Here is a 20737-nt window from a genome sequence, read left to right as displayed (position 1 = left end):
GCACCTTTCATCTGAAACTATGGTAGTTACCCTACTTAAAAAAACAACTTGAAAGGAGGATGGAAAAATATTGGGCGATCTAATCATGTCAGCATCGCTCTAGAATTTGTTGATTGTATTAGTTTGCTTCCAGTAAAACTGATTCCGCCAGCTATATATCTGATATCGTCATCTCACTTTTGGGCACTTTAATTCGTTGAACTATACTTAACGAGATAAATACAGTAAAATAGCACCTAGGATCATATGAAATAAAATTACGATTTAACTCATTTTTAATAAACAAGTTACGAATAAAACCAACATGAACTGATCAACAGTACCATGATCTACTTGGTCATTGCTTGTGGCTTTCCATAAGCTGAGATAAGGGCTTATTCAGCACAACTCTAGCTCTAGTTTCACCTTTCATGCAGCTGAAGATCAAGCAAACGGTTTCAATTTCATACAGAATAACAGTGGAGCAGGTTAGAGTGATCCGAAAGAGAGGTAGAGGCGTAGAGCTGGGGTTATATAGCTCCACTTCTAAAGGAGTTGGTGCTCTACCAAATGGACCCTAATGTTTAGATAACTCTCGGCATTATTGATTATCCACCACAAATTTGTTAATACTTAACAATCAAGCAACAACTAGGCCGGTTCAGTTCGGTGAATATCATGGATCGTTAAGTATCCTCACGGTCATGAACATTTGACGTTAGGATAATTTGATCAAACATTTCAAATTATGGCCATCATTTTATACATGGCCATCATTTTATACAGGTATGACACCTAATAAGTATTGCTTCCTCTGTCTTAGAATATAAGTATTTTGGAGTTATGCATGAGTATTAAAGAAATTGATAAACAATTAAATGATATAATGATGTGATTGTTTAAGAAGTGAACTTTAGTGATGGAAGCTTATGATTGATGAAAGAGCACAGAGATGCACAAGTCGATATATTTTTGACACATTTTGAATGTCAGGAGTTGTTATATTTTGCATAAAACTTTTATATACATATTCTTAGCGATCTAAAAGTAAATATTATAAGATAAAATATAGAAAACCCCTAAAATCAACTCTAATTAATAAAAGTTTTAAAACTTAAATTTTAGCTTATAGCAAAGCATAATAAAAAAAAAAGAGGCCATGGTATAATGCCGTAACACAAGCTCTTGTTTTTGAAAAATGATGCCTTGTTGGAGGAACCACAACAGCTAGGTGTTAGAAAAAAAAAGGAAAATAGACAATCGTGGTGTTTCGCAGATTTGCCCTTGGGCCAGGCGAGCTCCTCTAATGCAATTTGCAAGCGCTACAGCAGACCATGCTCATTCTATCTTCTTAAAAAGAAGACAAAAACTCAAGGTGGGAGAGATAAAATAAAAACCACCATATGCATACAACACTACTTAAACATTCTATTTCTTCCATTTTCAGGTCTGATTACAATTATTTGATTTTTAATCACTACTGACCTACATAGCTATACCACGTATAACTGATAAGAGAAAATCTAAAAATATCATTAACAAACACATAATTCTTATAGATGTCATCGATAAGTGCGAACTCTACGAAATGCTATCATACAAACGACTTTATCTAATAAATGTCATCGTCACTATGTTTCCGTCCGCCGTCTTTCGTTAAGTGCTATAAGATAAATAGTGTATTTAACAGCGTGAGATGGAAAAAAAATCCTAATGTCGATGTCATTTCTTAGATAATTTTTTACGATAACATTTCGTAGAACTCACACTCGTCGATGATATTTTTTATATTTAGACGTTTGTAAATGATATTTTTAGATATTCTCGTAAATAAATGTCACTGTAGAAACACCTGAAATTTAGTCTAACTGAGTCGGGCTATTTTCTCGACGTATCTAGAAACACCGTCTTTTGCACATAAACCATGTGGTAAAACGTAGACATTACACCGCATGACAACAGAGGGATCATGCTTGACGCTTTACTTTCCCTCCCTGCCATCTCCTTGCAAAACAGCAGGATCGGCCTGAAAACGATCTCGTCGGTAGTGTCCCCCCGTTTGTCCTCGGCCGACTTCTTTCGTCCCCTCTATGGACACGTACTCCGCCGGCGAAAGATACGCCGAAGTAATCGACGACCCCACATCCAAAATCTGCTTTGTTTCCGAGCAGGTAGCCACGTTCTTTCCTTGTCGCGAGTCGTGACAACGCAGCAGCGGGGCGCATTGCACTGCCCTACGCTGCGCTGCAGCCTGCACGCCTGACGCCTCGCTTGCGTCTGCAGATTTCAGAAACGGTGAGGAAGCGCCGGCCGGCCTCGCAACGGCCCTCCTGTTGCCGGCTTAAATGCGGGCGACGGGGACGGCGTGGGCGCCCATGCCACCGCGCTGTTGCATCGGCAGTTGGCACCACCGCAGCCGAGCGGACAAGCGCGCGGGGCGGCGGACGGTTACATACGCGCGTTAGGTGAGGTCGGGGCCTCGCTGAGTCGGTGCTGCGTGGGACGTGACCGGGACGTCTGGGCTCGGTTTGGTAGGGAAACCTTGAAGCCTTGAAGCAGAGCAGGGCACGGCACGGTCGTTTTTTTTTCTTTCTTGCCTCTGCTTCCACAGCTTCCACAAATCCACACTGATCACCTGTTTGTGTCGTTCGATGTGGACGACGGATCCCGTGGTGGCCTCTATCTCGGGAACAATTCCGCCCTTGGGTTTGGACCAGCATCCTCATATACGAAGCTACTATAACGTCTCGGTGCAATGCAAGAAAACGTAGCTATACAAGTGGCCATGCAAAGTACAAGTAAACCGTAGGGATCAGCTCGGCGCGGCGGGCCCCTTCGTAGCTCCCGACACCCTTTTTCCCGGCGATCCGGTGCATGCAGGAATGTGCAGGCACATGGGGCGCTTCTCGGAAAGCGGCAGGGGAGGGCGTAGCCATCTGGCCGTCTCGACACCATAGAGAAATCTCGAATCTCGCTTTCGAGAAATGAATATACCACACCTGGCCTTCTTCACATGGAAGGGCGTGGGGCTACTTCTAAAAGCTCCATTTCTAGCCAGGCCGAACGGCCGAGGGGGTGACGCGGCCACTCACGAAACGAGCAGCTGCAAGCTGCAACCAGCAGGCAGCCGGAGGAGGGGTCTACGCCTTCTTTACGCGAACGTGGACTGCGCCTTTCTGATCCACCGGTGACTCGGCCGGCCCGGTTGCTGACTCCGCAAATCCACTGCGAAAAGGATCCACCACCGCGCGCGCCGCCTATATAGGCCGCTCCCGATGGCTGCACTCCGGTACCAATCCAGTTGTTCCTTCCACGCTAAGGCAAACAGCGCAACCGCAGCGCAGCACACAGAGCCCCAGCTAGCTAGCTGCTTGCTCTCCGCTCGCTCCGTCGAGAGGCTCGTCGTAAGAAGCACGCTGCAGATCGAGCAGCCATGGAGAAGTCAAGCAACAACGGCGTCCATGTCATCGGAGTCCCGGTGACCGCCAAGGCGTATGGCATAGAGGAGGAGGTGTTGTCATCCAGGGCTCAGTCGTTCAGGAAGACCGACGGCGGCGGCCACCTTGCGGTCTCGTTGTCGCACCCCAGCCCTTACACGTCGTTCGGCTATAAGCACAGTAAGTATTGATCACGACCACATAACCGTCGGACGTCGTTCGGATGGGTTTCTGATGCATGCGTGCAAGATGTGTAGCATGGAGTATGCTGATTTCTAATATTTCTGGTGATATTTCTGCAGGCAGCAAAGGTCAGGTGATCCACTGGGTGAGCAAGCTGAGCAGGAGGGCACAGGGCTTCCGTGAGCATGGTGAGTTAACATCCATGCATATATTTTTTTTTTCAAACACTTGCTGATTTATTATCCGTGGAACGTACATGATGAACGCCGTGTCCTGATATACACCGCCGTGTGGACGTGCAGTGACCTTGGGACCAAAACTGTCGGAGACGGTGAAGGGGAAGCTGAGCCTGGGCGCGAAGATCCTGCAGGCCGGCGGGATCGAGCGCGTGTTCCGGAAGGCGTTCTCGGCGGAGAAAGGCGAGCGGCTGGTGAAGGCGCTGCAGTGCTACCTCTACACCACCGGCGGGCCCATCGCCGGGATGCTCTTCGTCTCCACCAAGAAGGTCGCCTTCCGCAGCGACCGGCCGGTCACGGTCACCTCGCCCAGGGGCGACGTCGTCGCGCGGGTTCCCTACAAGGTGGTGGTCCCGCTCAAGAGGATCGCCAAGGTGCGGCCCAGCGAGAACGCCGACAAGCCGGAGGAGAAGTACATCCACGTCACCACGGTGGACGGCTTCGAGTTCTGGTTCATGGGGTTCGTGAGCTACCAGAGGTCGTGCAGGTACATGCAGCAAGCCATCTCGGAGCTGCAATGACTAGCGCGCCGCGCGCGCGACGTGGGTGGTCTGGTCTGGTGATCGCGAGGGCCACCACTGTTTGTTCCGTCGGCACGATGAGAAGGGAAGTTGTGGGCTGCCGCGCCGTCTTTTGTTGCGAGGCGGCCCTGGCTGAAGTCGCTCGATCTTATTTCGAGTTCTTCCGCGTACGATTTGGATTGACGTGTGTGTTCTTCCAAGTACCTAATTTGTACGATGGGCCGCGAAAATTAACCATGACCCATGTCGATGAATTAATGGAAAAAAATATTAGTTGTTCAAATTTTATATCTTCTCCGTAAATTTCAAGATGTAGGGTGTGTTCTCGGCAGCCTATATGTGGATTATGACCGTCACGCTTACCAAGCTCATACTTTTTTTTTGGCAGACACCTTTTTCATCACTATAATATTTTTAATCATCTTATCAACTTTAATATTTAATTAATTTAGTTGTACCTCAAATAAATATCATTCCGTTTTATCTCATCAATTGAGAACGTGCACACACCTTAGGTTGTGTTCTTTTTACATATGAAGATGAAGGTGAAAGATTTTTTAACTTTTGTGATGTCCATTTAATGGTATAAATGATTGAATTAGTTTATAGAAAGTTAAAATCTATTTTAGAAATAATGATGAACTTTTGTACAAAAAAATTGTAAAAGCCGTTCAAAAGGGAAAAATCTGGGGAAAAAAAATCTGAAGAAACGGCCAATACCAGACAAGCAATATAAACCGATTAAAGTATGGCCTACGTGCGTTCCGTGGACATAGTTATTTGGGCTCTGCCGGAACCGAACTTTAGCTGGAAAAGTCCAGTTGAGGTCTCTCATAGATGGGTTTAGTTTTATTTGCATCCCTTGAACACATAAAAACAGGTATATAATTTTTCGAATAAGCCCGGTTTAGTTCCCAAAAATTTTCTCCCAAAAATATCACATCAAATTTTTATACACCTAAATAGAACATTAAATATAGATAAAACGAAAAACTAATTACGCAGTTATGTGAGAAATCGTGAGACGAATCTTTTGAGCCTAATTAATCCGCTAATTGGGCTAAAAAGATTCGTCTCGCGGTTTCAAGGCGAGCCGTGAGATTTGTTTTTTTATTCGTGTCCAAAAACCCCTTCCGATATCCGGTCAAACGTTTGATATGACACCTAAAAATTTTTATTTCTCCAACTAAAAGTGGGTTTGATATGTGTAAATCGAGTCGCAAAGCACTATTGAAAGTGGATTTGATTGACGTGAGTCATGACACATAGGTAACTTGTTTGACTTAGTTTTTATTTCATGTGGTGCTGACACGGTGTTTACGTGGCATCGAAATAAAAACAAAAACTAAAATAAATGTATAATAAACCATCTCTTCACAGCATTTCTTCATCTCCAAAGACTCCAATACTCCAATCCTCTGGTTCCCTTCCCATGTCCGGCGAAGCGTTCAGCTCAAGCCTCAAGCTCGTAGCAAGTCCGGCGTCTCCAGCCATGACAATTTTAGATGGACAGCACCAAACTCCATAGCAACATTAATGGATTTGAGGCAACACCTAATTTATCCAGCAGAACCAAGTGTGCAAATTAGGGTATTTACATGCAAGACTCTTCCAATGATTTTCATATCATTCATATCACAGATAAACTAGCACTAAACACAACTTAAACACTACTAATTCATATTCAAATTTACGAAAATGCTACAGGACATGATCATAATGCAAATTAGGCAGCGTATATCTGCATACTTGCGTATCAACGTTGATTGTTTTCTGGAACGCGCTTCATGTACCTTGGTTACCGCCAGGTGCGCCATGGGCGCGTGGCATTAGCTGCCTCAGCCTCTGGCAATACATGGGACATTAGCCGGTGCGCCGCCGCAGAGAAAAACACATGCACGGAAACGCACGTAATCAAGCGGCCAAGCGGTTGCTGGCGGACGGTGATGCCCCGTAGAAATACTGCGTTTGCTGGCCTTTGGCTGGAGAAAGATCCAAATTAGGTTGGTTGAGAAAGATCCAATGTGCTCAATGATCTTTGACACGGCGCGTCTTACACTCTTTTGTACGTGGAGTAACATCAGCTTTCTGCCTAGCGTGCACTGAAAGTATAAATACTCATCTCCGGTGTGGTACCTAAACTCCAAACCGTAAAACTAAGAAAAAATATTTTTATTAAAAAAGAGCTAATTATAATTTAGGATATCTTTTTTAATTAAAGTTTTACTTTGGATCACTTATAAGACTATTTGGCAAAAAATTCCTTCAGCGGTGCTTCGTGGTTGCATGCGAAGGGAATGTCATCAATCTTAGGGTTAGCTTTATTTCTATTTTGGAGCTTAGTCTTGCAAGTGGAAAATGCAAGCACCTTTTTTTCTCACTATTTTGGTTTGTTTCATGTGCTCTTTAGGGAAGTAAACAGTGCTCTTTGTGTTTCTCTTCCATGTCTCCCGTGTATTCTCTCTTCTATTCTCCAGGGTTCTTGTCCTTGTACTGCCAAAGGATGGTCTATAAAACTATTTGAACTGATACATTCGGATGGGCATTTGGTACTCAATGACCAATAAAAAAAACTTCAGACTAGCTAATTTTTAAGTCCGTTCTAATTTGGACTATCCTAGCAAACTCTTCTTTCTATCCACATCCAACTTCTACTCAAGCAAAGATATGGCATTCACATAGATGTAGAAGTTCACCGGCGTATCGGAACCAATTTACTCTATATTGTTGATGTGTTGAGGAAGAGATTTTAGACTGATCTAAATTGAAAAAAAGGAAAGTTATCTGTCCAAAATGAAAAAAAATGGATACAGTATAAGTTAGTAGTATAAAGTAACACTTATAGCAATAAAAGGTGGCACAGACTATAGTTTAATTTTAAAAATGACAATTACTATTAAAACAACGAAAGATAATTTGAATCCAAGTAATGTCACCATGTGCAGCTCCAAGAGAAGATTTGCACTTTGATTGTTTGCAATTTAGTTTGTAAGCCGTTGCCAAAATGCAAATTTCATATCTTCATTTTGAAATTGATTCTAGGATTTTTTTTATCGTACTCCTTTTTTACATTAAATATAAACTTTTAAGAACCCACGTATAAAAGTTTTATCCATATATTATTTTCTGGTTGCCAATAAACCGTTACAGTGTATAATCAGTTAAAGGGCAAATAAGTTAGTTAATCTGTGCTGCTGTGCACCAGTTTGCTTATTGAGAATCTGTGCGCTTGTTTTACTTCAATTAATAGAGTTTCTTTACGGGTAAAATCAATTGAGACTTTGACTGAGGCTAGTCAAGGTGTTTTATGCGAGATCATTCTCCAACGGCCGGTAATTGGAGAATGGTTTCTCGTCTTTTGAGTACTCCAATTCTTTGAGTACTGTTTTTTGATACTCTAAAAGATAGAAAACTTAGATATTAGGAAGGGACCTAATATCAATTAAATAGGTAGAGTAAGGCTTCGAACCCAGGCTGTCTAGTCCATCATCTCATGGAGCTAGTCAGAATACCCCTGAGTATTTCTCGATACTTCAAAAGATCACTACTGATCTGGCTTTGTAAGGCCTCCTCCGATAGTTATACCTAGTTATAACTAAGATAGTACATGACATCCTCTAATAGTTCTACTATAGTCAATTTCGCTAGTAGAATGTCTGTAGGGGTTGTCTCTTAGTGCTTTTAAAATAACAATACGTGAAGATGCAGCGGGGATTTCTGAGAGGGAGACACAGACGATCCGTTTTCAATAGTGAAAGAGACAACATCGATATTTATGTTGTTCGTTAGTGTTCTCGGTTTTCATTCGAGACTAGCGAAGGATTAATCGCTGGCTGAGAGATTTATTGCCCTTCTTTCACCTCCCTATCGGCAACTATTCGACGTAAGCCGTCGAAAACACCTCCCTTTGGAGGAGGCCTAAGAAAGCAAAGCAGAAAACTGTTGTCGAGTACTGTCCGTCTGTCACACCAGCCAACATCCTTCATCATCCAAATCATTGGAAACTTGCCTCCGGAATGAGTATGGAGCCAGATATTTAATTTACGCGAAACTCGCTTGATCAATTGATCTACACGATCAGTTTTTCATCGCCGGTAAGGTCGTCAACACGTCTCCCTCTTGCATATACTGCAAACGATGGAAACGGTTGCACACTTGCACCCCGTGAAAATTTCGTCGTTTCCAAGTAAGATTGTACTACTACGTACACTACTTCTGCATGTTGTTTACAGATAGGCACCGCAATACCAGATGCTCAGGTGGCTAATCAGTGTGTAACCCACACCAGAGACGTACGTGCGCGGATAAAAAGGAACATGACTTGACATCATACGTGCAAATCCAGAAGCCAAGAAAAACACAGACACCTCGACCTGCAGATCGCTATAAATACAAGCAGGAGACGAGGCACCTGCAGCTCTCACGCACAGGCACGTACACTGTCACCCCCTCGTCGTCATGCACAAGCCCGAGCAGGACAAGAAGGTTTCAGCCATGGTTAGCTTCCGACTTCCCCTCATACTCCTTGTCTCCCTCCTGGGCATTTCACTCTCGTGCGGCGCCGCACTGCCGCCGCCGGTGTACGACACGGACGGCCACGAGCTGAGCGCCGCCGAGAGCTACTACGTCCTCCCGGCCATCCCCGGCCACGGAGGAGGGCTCACGATGGCGCCCCGCGTGTTCCCCTGCCCGCTCCTGGTGGCGCAGGAGACCGACGAGCGCCGCAAGGGGTTCACCGTGCGCTTCACCCCGTGGGGCGGTGGCGCCGCCGCAGCGTCGCCGGACAAGACCACCATCCGCGTCTCGACCGACGTCCGCATCCGCTTCAACGCCGCGACGACCTGCGTGCAGTCCACCGAGTGGCACATCGGCGACGAGCCGCTCACGGGGGTCCGGCGCGTGGTGACGGGGCCGGTCATCGGACCGAGCCCCGGCGGGCGGGAGAACGCGTTCCGCGTGGAGAGGTACGGCGGCGGCGGGTACAAGCTGGCGTCGTGCAGGGACTCGTGCCAGGACCTGGGCGTGTCGAGGGACGGCGCGCGAGCGTGGCTGGGCGCCAGCCAGCCGGCTCACGTCGTGGTGTTCAAGAAGGCCAGCAAGTAAGTAAAGGGGGCACCCGTGCGTGCGTTCTTGTATGTATGTGCTGTGCTGGTTCACGCGTGATGCGTTTGTACCGTGCGTGCGCTGGTTGAATAATGTGGAGCTCGATCGGCTAGCAGGTTCTCATGGCCGTGTCATGTACTCATGCCTATCTAATAAATCGTGATTCGCGAGCAAGGGTTCTCCCTGGTTGTCCTCAGGCGGGCTTGTTATAACAAACACGAATGGGATGAACGAATAGTATGGATGTGTTTCACACAGCTAGTTTAAATCCACCACGTGCACAATCTTTTTTTCGCCGGGTCGTACAGAGGCCGGCCAATATTTATTACTACTCCCCAAATTGATAATTCAAATCGTTTTAGATGAGGATTAAGTCAAAATTTTAAAATCTAATTATCAATAATTTTTAAATCTTTAGTTTAAAACACTAGAACAACATGCATGCGTAGATAAACCGTAAAAATATTTTAATAAAAGTAACAAAGTTATTTATTTAATATATATTAGGATAGAAAATTGTAGTTAAAAGGTAGGTTTTTGGAGACCGTACAATCGTCTTACAACGACGAGAATTATGAGACTAAAGAAGTTTTACCATATAGAACATATTCCATCTATCTACTATATGTTATTCCTCCGGTCAAAAATTTATCTTTTCAAATAAGATTTGATCAAATTTCTAAAATTCTAGTAAATAGTTTTGTGTTATAATAAATTTATAAAATCTAATAAGTTTATGATATTATGATAATACTTTTGATGACGACATCTCCACTAACGATATAACTATACCAACTCTATAAACTGAACCAGTGTTACAAGGACCAATTACACGAGGTCGTGCTCACCAACTTAATTATTTGGTGAATGTGTTCTTGTGATTGCACAAACACGATTTGTTATTGATTGGAATACTACTGGGTGCTTCTGATGATTTTACTAAGTTCAGGAACAATGGATAAGATGCATAAAGACCATCTCCGACTCGACCTCCTGCACAACGTTTGATTCAAACAAGCATATAATTGTTTTATGGAAACGACTCAAAGTCTACTTCCTAACGGATCTGGCCTAATCTCCATATTCAACTCCAATCGGCTCTAATTGCCAAAACAATATTGGGATGTCAAGACCCACCGGTGATGCGCCACAAGTTTTTGGTTGTAGGCCCATGTATCAAGTTAAATCCTTTAGTGATGCGTCTTATGGTTAGAGGACAATCCTAGCTCGTCATGCTATTTATATATTTCCTTAGTCACCATAGATTAATTCAGGTTTTGTATAGATCAAAAGTTAGTTTTGCTACTTTACCGTATAATCCCTTGATCAGTTAGATCATCGGTTTGATTGTTTTAGAACCCTACTTTTTGATACTTTTGCCGATTTAATCAATTTGAGTTGTGTGTTCATCTTATGCTTGCTAGTTCTCGATTGCTTGTAGAAATAAATACCTTTGTAATTGGGTTGATCGTGCATCCGTCATGTTCACGGCTGTCTTTAGAGTTGGTGTAGCAATTGCTAAGTCGCAACGTCCCTGGACAGCGGTAATTGGATCACCAACATCGCTCCATTTTACTGACTTATCATCTTATCGAAAGATTGAGACATCCTAGTGTGTATCAACTTCTTAAGGAAAATCTATGTGTATCATTTGACTTGTATTTAAATTAAGTATTTAAGAAATTATTAATACAACAAATATTTTTGTCTCGATGAAGTAGTATCTTATAACAACAGATCTATTAACTTCTTAAAACTCTAGTGGTATCCGCTGCTGTTTTTGCACGTTTTTTATAAACTGGAACATAGTATTTCCCAGTACTATGAAATATTCCAATATTCAGTTCAAATTACTGAATGACGTACATTTGAATTCGATTCTAACGTATTTGATATATATTCTGTTTGTGACATATATAATATATTTGCTTTTGCCTATAGCAAACCATGGACATTTAACATGTTATCGATAACTCAAAGCAAAAACATAATATGTAGACTATAAATTCTCATACTAATCGAAAAAACCATAAAGATGTTGATCATCTTATCATAATATATCTACATTATAAAAATATTCTAGATACATCAATATAATTTTATAAGAAAATATAATTATATATAGAAACATAAACTAAAAGTTGGAATAAAACTAACCTCAACAACCTCATTTGAAAAACTTGGGCCCCTCCAAAGTGTAAATTTGTTGGTGACTCAAAATAGAGTGTGGACCTCAGATCGGCTTACGGCTAGAGGTTAGCCAAATAACGAAGTATGCCCCCTATGTTGCACGATGGACGAGTCAGTGAAACACCTCCTGGCCCACTGTAGATACATCAAAAGAATCTAGACGATGTCAGTTACGTCGGTGGCATATCAACAACTGGACCCAGAATGATGGAACTCCACCAAGAGTGTTCAGGAATGGTGGGAGATGTTATCCAATGTCAGGGGAGTACCAAAGAAAGGATTGCAAACCCTTATCCTGATAATCGTCTAGGAAATCTAGAAAGAGAGTAATCGGCGCGACTTCGACAGGGAGGAGACCTCGGCTACTAGCCTCATAGCAAAAATTAAAGACGAGGCCAGAATTTGGTCCTTGGCGGGCACCAAGAAGCTTGGAGATTTAGGGTGTGTTTGGTTGGTAGGATATGCCTGAATGGGAGATGGCCGTTCAGGTTTTTGATGTGTTTGGTTCGTGGGCGAAACTGGATATGGTGGCCCAGAAAGGAAATATTCTACGAAGATGCTGGATAGGTGTATCCGGCCAAATTGGCCGGATTAGCTCATCCACCTTCGCGAACCATGATCATTAGTGATTGTTTAATGATAATTAGCTTGTTTTGACATTAATTAGTAATTACCAAGTTTAAATTAGTGTTAATTAATGATGATAGATATATTTAATTGATAATTTATATTAATTATGATAAAATCTATGATGATTAATTTATATTATTATTTATTAGTAATTCAATATGTCCATCCTATACATCCTCATCCATCCAACCAAACAAAAAATTGGATCATCCCATACATCTAACCAAACATAAAACTAGATCACCATATCCCTAAAAATATAGATGGCCATATTCCATCCCACCTTGACCACCAACCAAACGCACCCTTAATTGCTCCTAAAATGTAGAGCCCAATGTGCCCGTTTCTCTGTTCCCCCTCCCCTTTCTCTTTTGTTTCCTTTCGCCCATAGGGGTTTGTACTCTTCTTCACCTTTATTAATGAAATAGCATAATCCCGTGCTGATTCCTTTCAAAAAAAAAGTTAGAATAAAATACAACATAGTTTTAAACTAAAAGTTGTACCAAATCGTTTCTCACCATTGGCTCTAGCTTAGTAGGATGTGCACGTACTGTTAGATTCAACGATCAGAAATAATTTGGTACCACGATGTACCGGTATCTCAAGGTACTTTTTTTTGGAACGAAGTAAATCTCTTTTATTAATTAATAAAAGATGATTTTCAGACTGCAAGTGGCGAATACGAACCTACATGCTGAGCCACACACCGAACAGGCGAATACACGTCCCATCAAAGGGAGGCATCCATGTGCCTTGGCCCAGTGACACTGCAGAGACCGGAACCCTTGAACCTGGCCTCGGTTATGGCATCGATTCGCCGTGCCGTCTCCGGCGAGAGATGGTTCTCCCAGTCCCCGACTTGCCCACGACGGAAGAACGAGCTATTCGCCACCGTGCCGACCACCAGCTCCGTCTTGCCGCCCTTGGTCGCCTCCAGGCCGATCATGTGATCGAACGAGCACAGCCTGACGATGGCCTCCACCACGCCTCCTTCTTCCTCCTCCGCGCTGAACTGCAGGCCAACGAACTCCGCCAGCCTCCGGACGTGCACCGCCGCGTCAAGCTTCATCTCCTCGTACCTGAAGAAGAGCACCTGCTCGGGGCGGGCCACGTGCGCGTCCCAGTAGCCGAGGACGTGGTCCCAGTACGGCCCGAACGGCGACACGCCGCGGCAGAACACCTCGGCGATGGTCTCCGCCGACATGGGCTCCTGCCCCTCCCGGGCCCTGAACTTGTTGGCGAAGTGCCACAGCGAGACCAGGTTGTCCTTGGGGTCCGCGGCACACGTACACGACCTTGCAGCCCGACGCCGCCGCGGCGCTCGGCAGCGACGTGAACGGGACGTGCGTCGCGAACAGCCTCGGGTCCGGCAGCCTGTCCAGGTCCGGGACGCTGTTGTTCGTGTAGAGCTGGTACTCCAGGAACTTGACGCAGTCGTGGGGGCCGATGGAGTTGAAAGGGTGGTCGGCGGCGTCGGCGGGGTGCTCTCTCCGGTTCACCGTGGCGTAGAGGAGCGCCTTGATCCACGTCGTGCCGGACTTGGGCAAGGTGGCGATGATGATGTCGGAGGGGCGCGCGGCGAACCGCGCGTCGGCGACCACTGCACCGACCATAGGCATGAGGCTACAGCACCAGCCTTTGTTGTGGCGATAGAGTGGGAGGAAGGGCATGGGTTCTGAGCTCGGCCAGGTGGACACCAATTCGGTGACCTGCTTGTAGAGTTCTTCGTCAGTTTCTGCATGGGCTTCATGCGAGGGAGAGGTTTGCACGGAGGAGGAAGACATGGTGACGGGTGGCTCTGTTGATGAGTATGCCTAATGTAATGCCTCGGTTGGAGAAGACAACAGGCAGCAAGGTTAAGATGATCTAAACGAGGAACGAGACAAGTTAGTTGCCAATAATCTTTCCTTTTGCTGCCTCCGTCCCAAAATAAGATCATTTTTTAATTTTTTTATAATGTTTTGACTCTTTATCTTATTTGAATTATTTTACGATTAATATTTTTATTGTTACTATATGATAAAATATAAATAGTACTTTATATATGACTATTTTTTTAAAAAAAATTTATACATATTTTTAAATAAAACAAATGATCAAACGTTGGACATAGAAAAAGAAAATAAAATTACTAGTATTGCATATGGCCGGTTTGGAGGAAAGAAATCCTGACAACTGACAACCTCCTGAGTCAGCCGTTGGCACTACATGTGTGTCCTATGCCCCTATCAACGCTATCCTGCCTCCGTCCTCTGATAAACTTATTTTTCGTTTTTTCGTGTTCTGACTATTTGTTTTATTTAATTTTTTTGTGATTAATATTGTTATTATTACTAGATGATAAAATATGAATAATACTTTATGTGTAACTAATTTTTTTAGATTTTTTACAAATTTTTCAAATAAGATGAATAGTCAAACGTTAGATAGGGAAAAACAAAAAATAAGGTTATTTCAATTATTTATTATCTTTATTTGTCGGACTCCCTCTATCCTTTTTGTTATTTTAATTTGTCCCGTACATACTTGTCATGGTTTTTTTTACCCTCAACGTTATAAAAAAACTAGTACTAAGCACAACTCTTATCATACAAACACTACTAATTCACGTTGAATTTAATAGTACTCATTTCTCATCATGTTTTTGATGTGATGTAGAAATGATGTCTCATGCAAGACATGTTTTTCTTCTCTTTCCGTTAACTTATTTGTCACATCATCTTTTATCCTATATGACAACGCATTTTATCATTTAATACTATAGAAATTATCTTAGTAATTATATTAAGAATACTCTAAGGGGTTTCAACCATGAAACGACAGACAAAAATCAAATGGACAAGGGGACAAGCTGGATTTTTATATTATATCCTAGCAGCTCCTAACCTATCAACCACCATTAATAAAAGGATTTCCAATCAAACCAACTCCAATTAATAAAATTAACTGAAGCAAATCGATCACTTGGAAAGCATCTTCATGCACTTGCCAATTTGCCACACCACTGGTATGCTAGCCCGACTAGGAATCTCCCTGGTGGGAATCAAGGCCCATCTTCATACTGAATGTAGGGAATCAATGCTTGGATTCCTCAGTTGGCTCCCAGGAGATATCGGCATCATGCCGTACAACCAGGTATTATTGTAATAGTTAGGATTATACAATGATTTCCTTGAATGCTCTCTTGTCTAGTTGTCTTCTCTATTAACATCCAAATACTCAGGGTAAATACAAGAATCAATTAAAATACAAGCAACGAAGCAAGGTTCTAAAGTGCAAACAGTATTCATCTGGTCACCCACATTTTAGTGCATGTGAGGCATACGTCACAGTTAAGCGGAACAATGTTGGGCACTCACTCCTTGTATGTGGCCTTATAGGCCTTTTTTCACAACACTGGACAGAAGAACAGAATTCATGAACTGTCCATACCATATTGTAGATGAGTTAGGAATTATGGCCAAAAGCATCCAGGTTTGAGTAATGACGATACATTGTTCAGAAGTTTATGTCCCATGTTCGTCAATCTTGAAACACTAACTGTATTTCAACATAGATTAACAGAGAAGATTAGCAAAGCTCATAGCTACACCATATTACAACAACATGGAACAACCAGCTTGCCTGTAAATGCTGCATACAACAAACTATAACTGCTTGGATGTCTTTTTCTTTTTGATTAATTTTACGGTGGTTGAGTAGGTACCGAGAGATATTAAAATTTTAGTATAAAATTGAGATTCACTCCGGTCCAATAAAAAGTACCTCGAAGTATCAAATCGTTTTCTATCATTGGATCTAGCTGAATAGGATGTGCATTGATAGATCTAACGATCAGAAATAATTTGGTACCGTGAGATACCGGTACCTCGAGATATTTTTTGTTAGACCGGTACCTTGCGGTATCAAATCGTTTATGATCGTTGGATCTAACAGTACACATCATATTCAGCTAAATCTAATGGTGAAAAATGATTTAATACCTTAAGATCCCGCATGATACAAGGTACCTGATTGATTGATGATGCGCTGCAGCAAACAGCGTGCCGGAGAAGAGGGAAGACTACAACAGGCGGGGCGTTTTGCTGGCCGCGAGTAAGCGCGAAGCAGGGTTGAATCCGGTGGACCGTCCGCGCGCCGCGAACTTGTATTTGGCGGGTGTTGTGACCTGTGTGCTTCCGTGCTGTCGTCCGGTATAATAAATTATACTCTCTCCGTTTCACAATATAAATTATTTTAGTATTGTTTAAATTTATATGGATAATAATAAATTTAAACACACATATAAATCATATACATTCATCAACCATTCATCACAGTATAAAACGGATGTAGTAGTTGGGGCATTTAACCTTTTGCCACTCTTAGAAATAGATGATAATGAATTTATCACTTGCTGGCTGTGACATGTGAGTCCTCATGTGTCTATGATATGTGGGTCCAGTCACAAATCTGTTAGAACCAAAGGTGGCAAAAGGTTAATTATACAACAGTAATTACACGAGTAGAAACACAGTAAACCGGCCCCTATAGCTCAGTGGTAGAGCGTCAGTCTTGTAAACTGAAGGTCTGTAGTTCGATCCTGCATGGGGGCAATTTCGTTTTAGTTTTTCGGGCACGTTCAGATTTGTTCATGAAGCTATTGTCCATTTGTCCAAAAAATCAGGAAGAATTGGTTTTTAGTCTTCTTGTTCAAATTGTGGCCACTTTTAAAGGTACCAAAATTTGCTAAATTCTGGTTGCGCAACAAACAGAATACATTTAACCCACCACCATATTACCAAGATTTGGTAATTCTGAAAGCTTCCACTCTTATAAAAACTACCAAAATTGTCATTAACAAGGTTTTGGCATTATTAGATATTAAGTGATCCAAAGTGAAACATGAACCTCCTATTCCGCGGAAAGTCAACCATTTTCTTTGGTGGGTAATAAGAGATAGAATTCAATCTGTTATCTTTCAGTACACTCTGGCAAAATTTCGTGGTGTCTGGTTAGAGATGTGTTTGATTGGCAGGTAGCCCCTAATGATTTAGAGATATTTTTTAATTTGGTTGTGGATAGGAGAACAGATAACAAAGTAGAGTGGCCGCGATGCTCTTAGGAGCATGCTGTTGGAGTATTTGGTTAATTAGAAACGATATGGTGTTCAGAGAAAAAATTATCTCTTCTCCATATATTATTATTTATAGAGTTGTTTCTTTTATATCTCAATAGAGAGTCTTGGCAAAAGAAGATGAGGAGGACCAGTTGGAAACGATGAAGACCAAGCTGCTGGATGGTGTCAAGAATCTAAAACCAAGACCAATGGGAGGGCTGTTGCTTAGACTGCAGTTAGTGAAGTGTTTTAGCTTTTGTTTTGTGTTTGGCCGAATATGTTCAGACCTAGTGGAGGCAGTGGCTGTGTTTCTTAGCTATGTTGTATTGGTGTTTTGGTAGATTTCTGATATTTGAGACTTGATTGTAAGTTGTATCCCCAGCATGAATGTTCTTTTTGCTTTAGTAAAAGCAGGGTCTTGGTTTTTTATCGGAAAAAGTGGAACATGAACAAATTTAATTTAATTAGTATAAAGTGAATATTCTAGATGAATAATAATCCAAAGTAAAATATTATCTATACTCGTGAGTGACAGTGAATCGTTCACCTGTCCCACCACCAACTCCCTTATATTTTTTAAAGAAAAATTTCAAGACCTATACATTAGACTATTTTTATTAACTCTACTTTAATAATATACTATTAATTATTTATTAATAAAATTTCATTATAACGCATTGCTGCTAGTCAATAAAGATGGCCGCACTATAATCCTTCGCGGCACTTGTAAGTAGGGAGATATTTCCATGTGAGAACTGCGGCCTGCGGGCAACAGCTTTTAGGGGATGAGGGCGTGTTTCAAACGGCTGATCAACCCAACCCAGTTAATGTATGGTTAATTAAGCATTAACTTTAGTAGATTTTAAATATATATAAAATATTGCATCTTTCATCCATAAGAAAACACAGACCTACAATTTATCTTTTCACTTTTGCTTATACTTCAAAGCCAAAATTTATATTTAAATCTTAAATTTGCAATTGATTTCGAGCGTTTTTATCATAGTTTATTTTTTAGCCTATGTTCTTAGATCACAAGAAAAAATATATAAGTTTTATTCATAAATTATTTTTTATTTATAAATATGTCATAGCTTTTTTTCAGGAAAAGGCCGAACAACGAGCTTGATAATCATATGTTCTTTTGTGGATTACACGGAACATAGGATTTTGGCAGATCACGCAGCTGTGGAGCATTTGCAGTCTGCTCCGTGTTGGAGCCAAATTGCCGAAGTCCTATGCTCCTATCTTTTTGCCGAAGACCAGGTGAGAAGAATTGGACAGAGAATCACAGACCAGTAAAAATATATTCAAAACCATTTGCATATGATTTTGGAAGAGAATTGAACGCCGAAGACCAGGTGAGAAGAATTGGACAGAGAATCACAGACCAGTAAAAATATATTCAAAACCATTTGCATATGATTTTGAAAGAGAATTGGACAGAGAATCACAGACCAGTGAAAATATATTCAAAACCATTTGCATATGATTTTGAAAAATAAAATTGCGGTGAGCGTGGATCGAACACGCGACCTTCAGATCTTCAGTCTGACGCTCTCCCAACTGAGCTATCCCCGCTGCTGTTTTCTGTTTTGTTTTTTCTTTAACTACCTTGACAAAGTACCGAGTCCAAACAGAAAATTCGCTCATCGGCAAGGACGCTGGCATAACAGTAAAGGTTCATGAACAATGTTCTTCAATGCTAGCATATTTTCTGTGCTGCAGAGTAACAGTATCAGTTGGAGAATTCTGCGAGCATTGCATAGCGAGTGAACCATATGGGTGTGCAGAAATATGTAAGCACAGCGCCTTTACGGCCCCAATGGTCTACAGCTTGACACGAATCATGTCCAGAGGAACAGGCTGAACCTTTCTCAGGGGCAAAGTGGCAGCGGCCGTGCCAGAGCAGGGCAGGGCTGCAGCTTTTGCCTCGGTGCAGTGATAAAAAGCAATTTACTGAAATTTTGTGAAGATCTGCCATCCTGTTCATGACTCCATGGAGATAAACAGCGTATGGATTGAGGAGAACATAAAGCCGCCGCGTGATCATTGGTTTGCAGGAAAGTGCAATCTGCCAATGAAATGGCGCATAGATCATTGTTTGGGCTGTTGTGTCAGCAGCCAACGCCATCCTCACTGGCCTTTCTTCTCAAAACATCAAGAAACCAAAACCGTGCTTAAAGGCTTTCCATTCTCCATGACTAGCAATGCAATCACAATTACGCACACTGAGCTTAACATCAGGCAAGCCTCACGGGAATAACAAACATACCAGCACCGTGTTAGACCAGTTGCCGTAGCAACAGTGACATGACAATGCTAATTAAAAAGGTAAATACTAAAGGTCGTGTCACAGATGACAGAACCCATGGCAATGGCACAGACACACACACTGCTAGAAAGAACAGAAAATTCACAATTCACGAGCCCAGTAATCCAAAAGACCTTTTTATCTACAATTGCTGTCTCTGATGATCTGATGACATTATTGATTCTTCACCAGCTATGAGCTAGTATTCTCCAGCGTAAAATCAGGCAATTTCACACAAAATTCACCCAGGGAAGCACCTGTGAAATGGGAAAGGTACGACAAGCCACACACAAAACAAGCAAGACACCTACTCGCTCCAAGTAGTAATTAACCGCGGGCGCGCGCCACCACGCATGCAATCACGTCGCAAATTGAGCTGCACGCGGCGGCGATCACCGGGACTCCTCCTCTGCTGGCCGCCTCGTGGCGGCGCTGGAGAGGGCGGAGAGCAGGTTGAGGTGGTGGGCCTGCGCCACCGACGACGCGTACGCCTGCGCCTCCTGCGACGGCGAGAGGGCGCCCCACGACACGGCACGCGGCTGCAGCGCCTCCCAGAACGACGGCGCCTCGTGGTCCTGGCGCGTCCGCTTGCCGAGGATGGAGGCGGCGGAGGCGGCGGAGGCAGTGGAGGGGGCGGAGGAGCAGGAGAAGACGGCCGGGGTGGTGCCGGATCCGGTGGCCGCGAGGATGGACGGCTCGGCCTGGCGGAGCAGCCACTCGATGGTCTGGCCGTCGGACTTGAGCCCTAGCTCGCGGGTGAGCTGGAACACGCGCGCGGCGCACACGATCGGCATGCGCACGCGCCGGCCGCGCCCGTTCACCTTGCTGTGCCGGTCCTTGGCCTTGCGGCCCTTCGCCGCCGCCGCCTTTCCAGGAGCTGGCAGCACGAGCGCCTCCACGGGCGCCGCCGTGAACGGCATTGTAATCTGCTGCGACGGTGGCAGCGCCGCCGGCGTTGGCATTGCCATCGGTCGGTAGAGCTGGAAGGTGGCGGCGTCGCGGGAGGCCATGGCTTCCGTGCGAGTAGGGAACACTGAACAGATAGG

At 43.3% G+C, this 20737-nt stretch overlaps 4 protein-coding genes and 2 non-coding genes across 6 annotated transcripts; 3 read left to right on the top strand and 3 right to left on the bottom strand.

Moving 5' to 3' along the window:
* The first annotated feature begins 3254 nt into the window (after positions 1–3254).
* Positions 3255–4718, top strand: LOC102714552 (GEM-like protein 4). The gene is made up of 3 exons (XM_006652476.3): positions 3255–3596; positions 3719–3787; positions 3902–4718. The coding sequence occupies exons 1-3, from the start codon at positions 3413–3415 to the stop codon at positions 4354–4356; spliced, it is 708 nt and encodes a 235-aa protein (XP_006652539.1). The 5' UTR covers positions 3255–3412; the 3' UTR covers positions 4357–4718.
* Positions 4719–8802: 4084 nt separating this feature from the next.
* Positions 8803–9459, top strand: LOC102714371 (alpha-amylase/subtilisin inhibitor-like). The gene has a single exon (XM_006653551.1). It carries the CDS (start codon positions 8815–8817, stop codon positions 9457–9459), a length of 645 nt encoding a protein of 214 aa, XP_006653614.1. The 5' UTR covers positions 8803–8814.
* Positions 9460–12902: 3443 nt separating this feature from the next.
* LOC102714094 (cytosolic sulfotransferase 17) lies at positions 12903–14152 on the bottom strand. The gene is given in 2 exon segments (XM_015836394.2): positions 12903–13555; positions 13557–14152. Coding segments are annotated over 2 exon segments (1053 nt in total). The 5' UTR covers positions 14064–14152; the 3' UTR covers positions 12903–13009.
* A 2650-nt stretch (positions 14153–16802) lies between these two features.
* On the top strand, positions 16803–16874 carry TRNAT-UGU. Its single transcript has one exon. It is a non-coding gene; the product is annotated as a tRNA-Thr (tRNA).
* A 2011-nt stretch (positions 16875–18885) lies between these two features.
* On the bottom strand, positions 18886–18958 carry TRNAF-GAA. Its single transcript has one exon. It is a non-coding gene; the product is annotated as a tRNA-Phe (tRNA).
* A 614-nt stretch (positions 18959–19572) lies between these two features.
* Positions 19573–20737, bottom strand: LOC102714283 (transcription factor PCF1-like). The gene has a single exon (XM_015836448.2). The coding sequence runs from the start codon at positions 20699–20701 to the stop codon at positions 20084–20086; it is 618 nt and encodes a 205-aa protein (XP_015691934.2). The 5' UTR covers positions 20702–20737; the 3' UTR covers positions 19573–20083.

Source organism: Oryza brachyantha, chromosome 4 (genome assembly GCF_000231095.2).
Source record: "Oryza brachyantha chromosome 4, ObraRS2, whole genome shotgun sequence".
NCBI lineage: Eukaryota > Viridiplantae > Streptophyta > Magnoliopsida > Poales > Poaceae > Oryza > Oryza brachyantha.
This window is presented reverse-complemented; position numbering and strand designations above follow the sequence as displayed.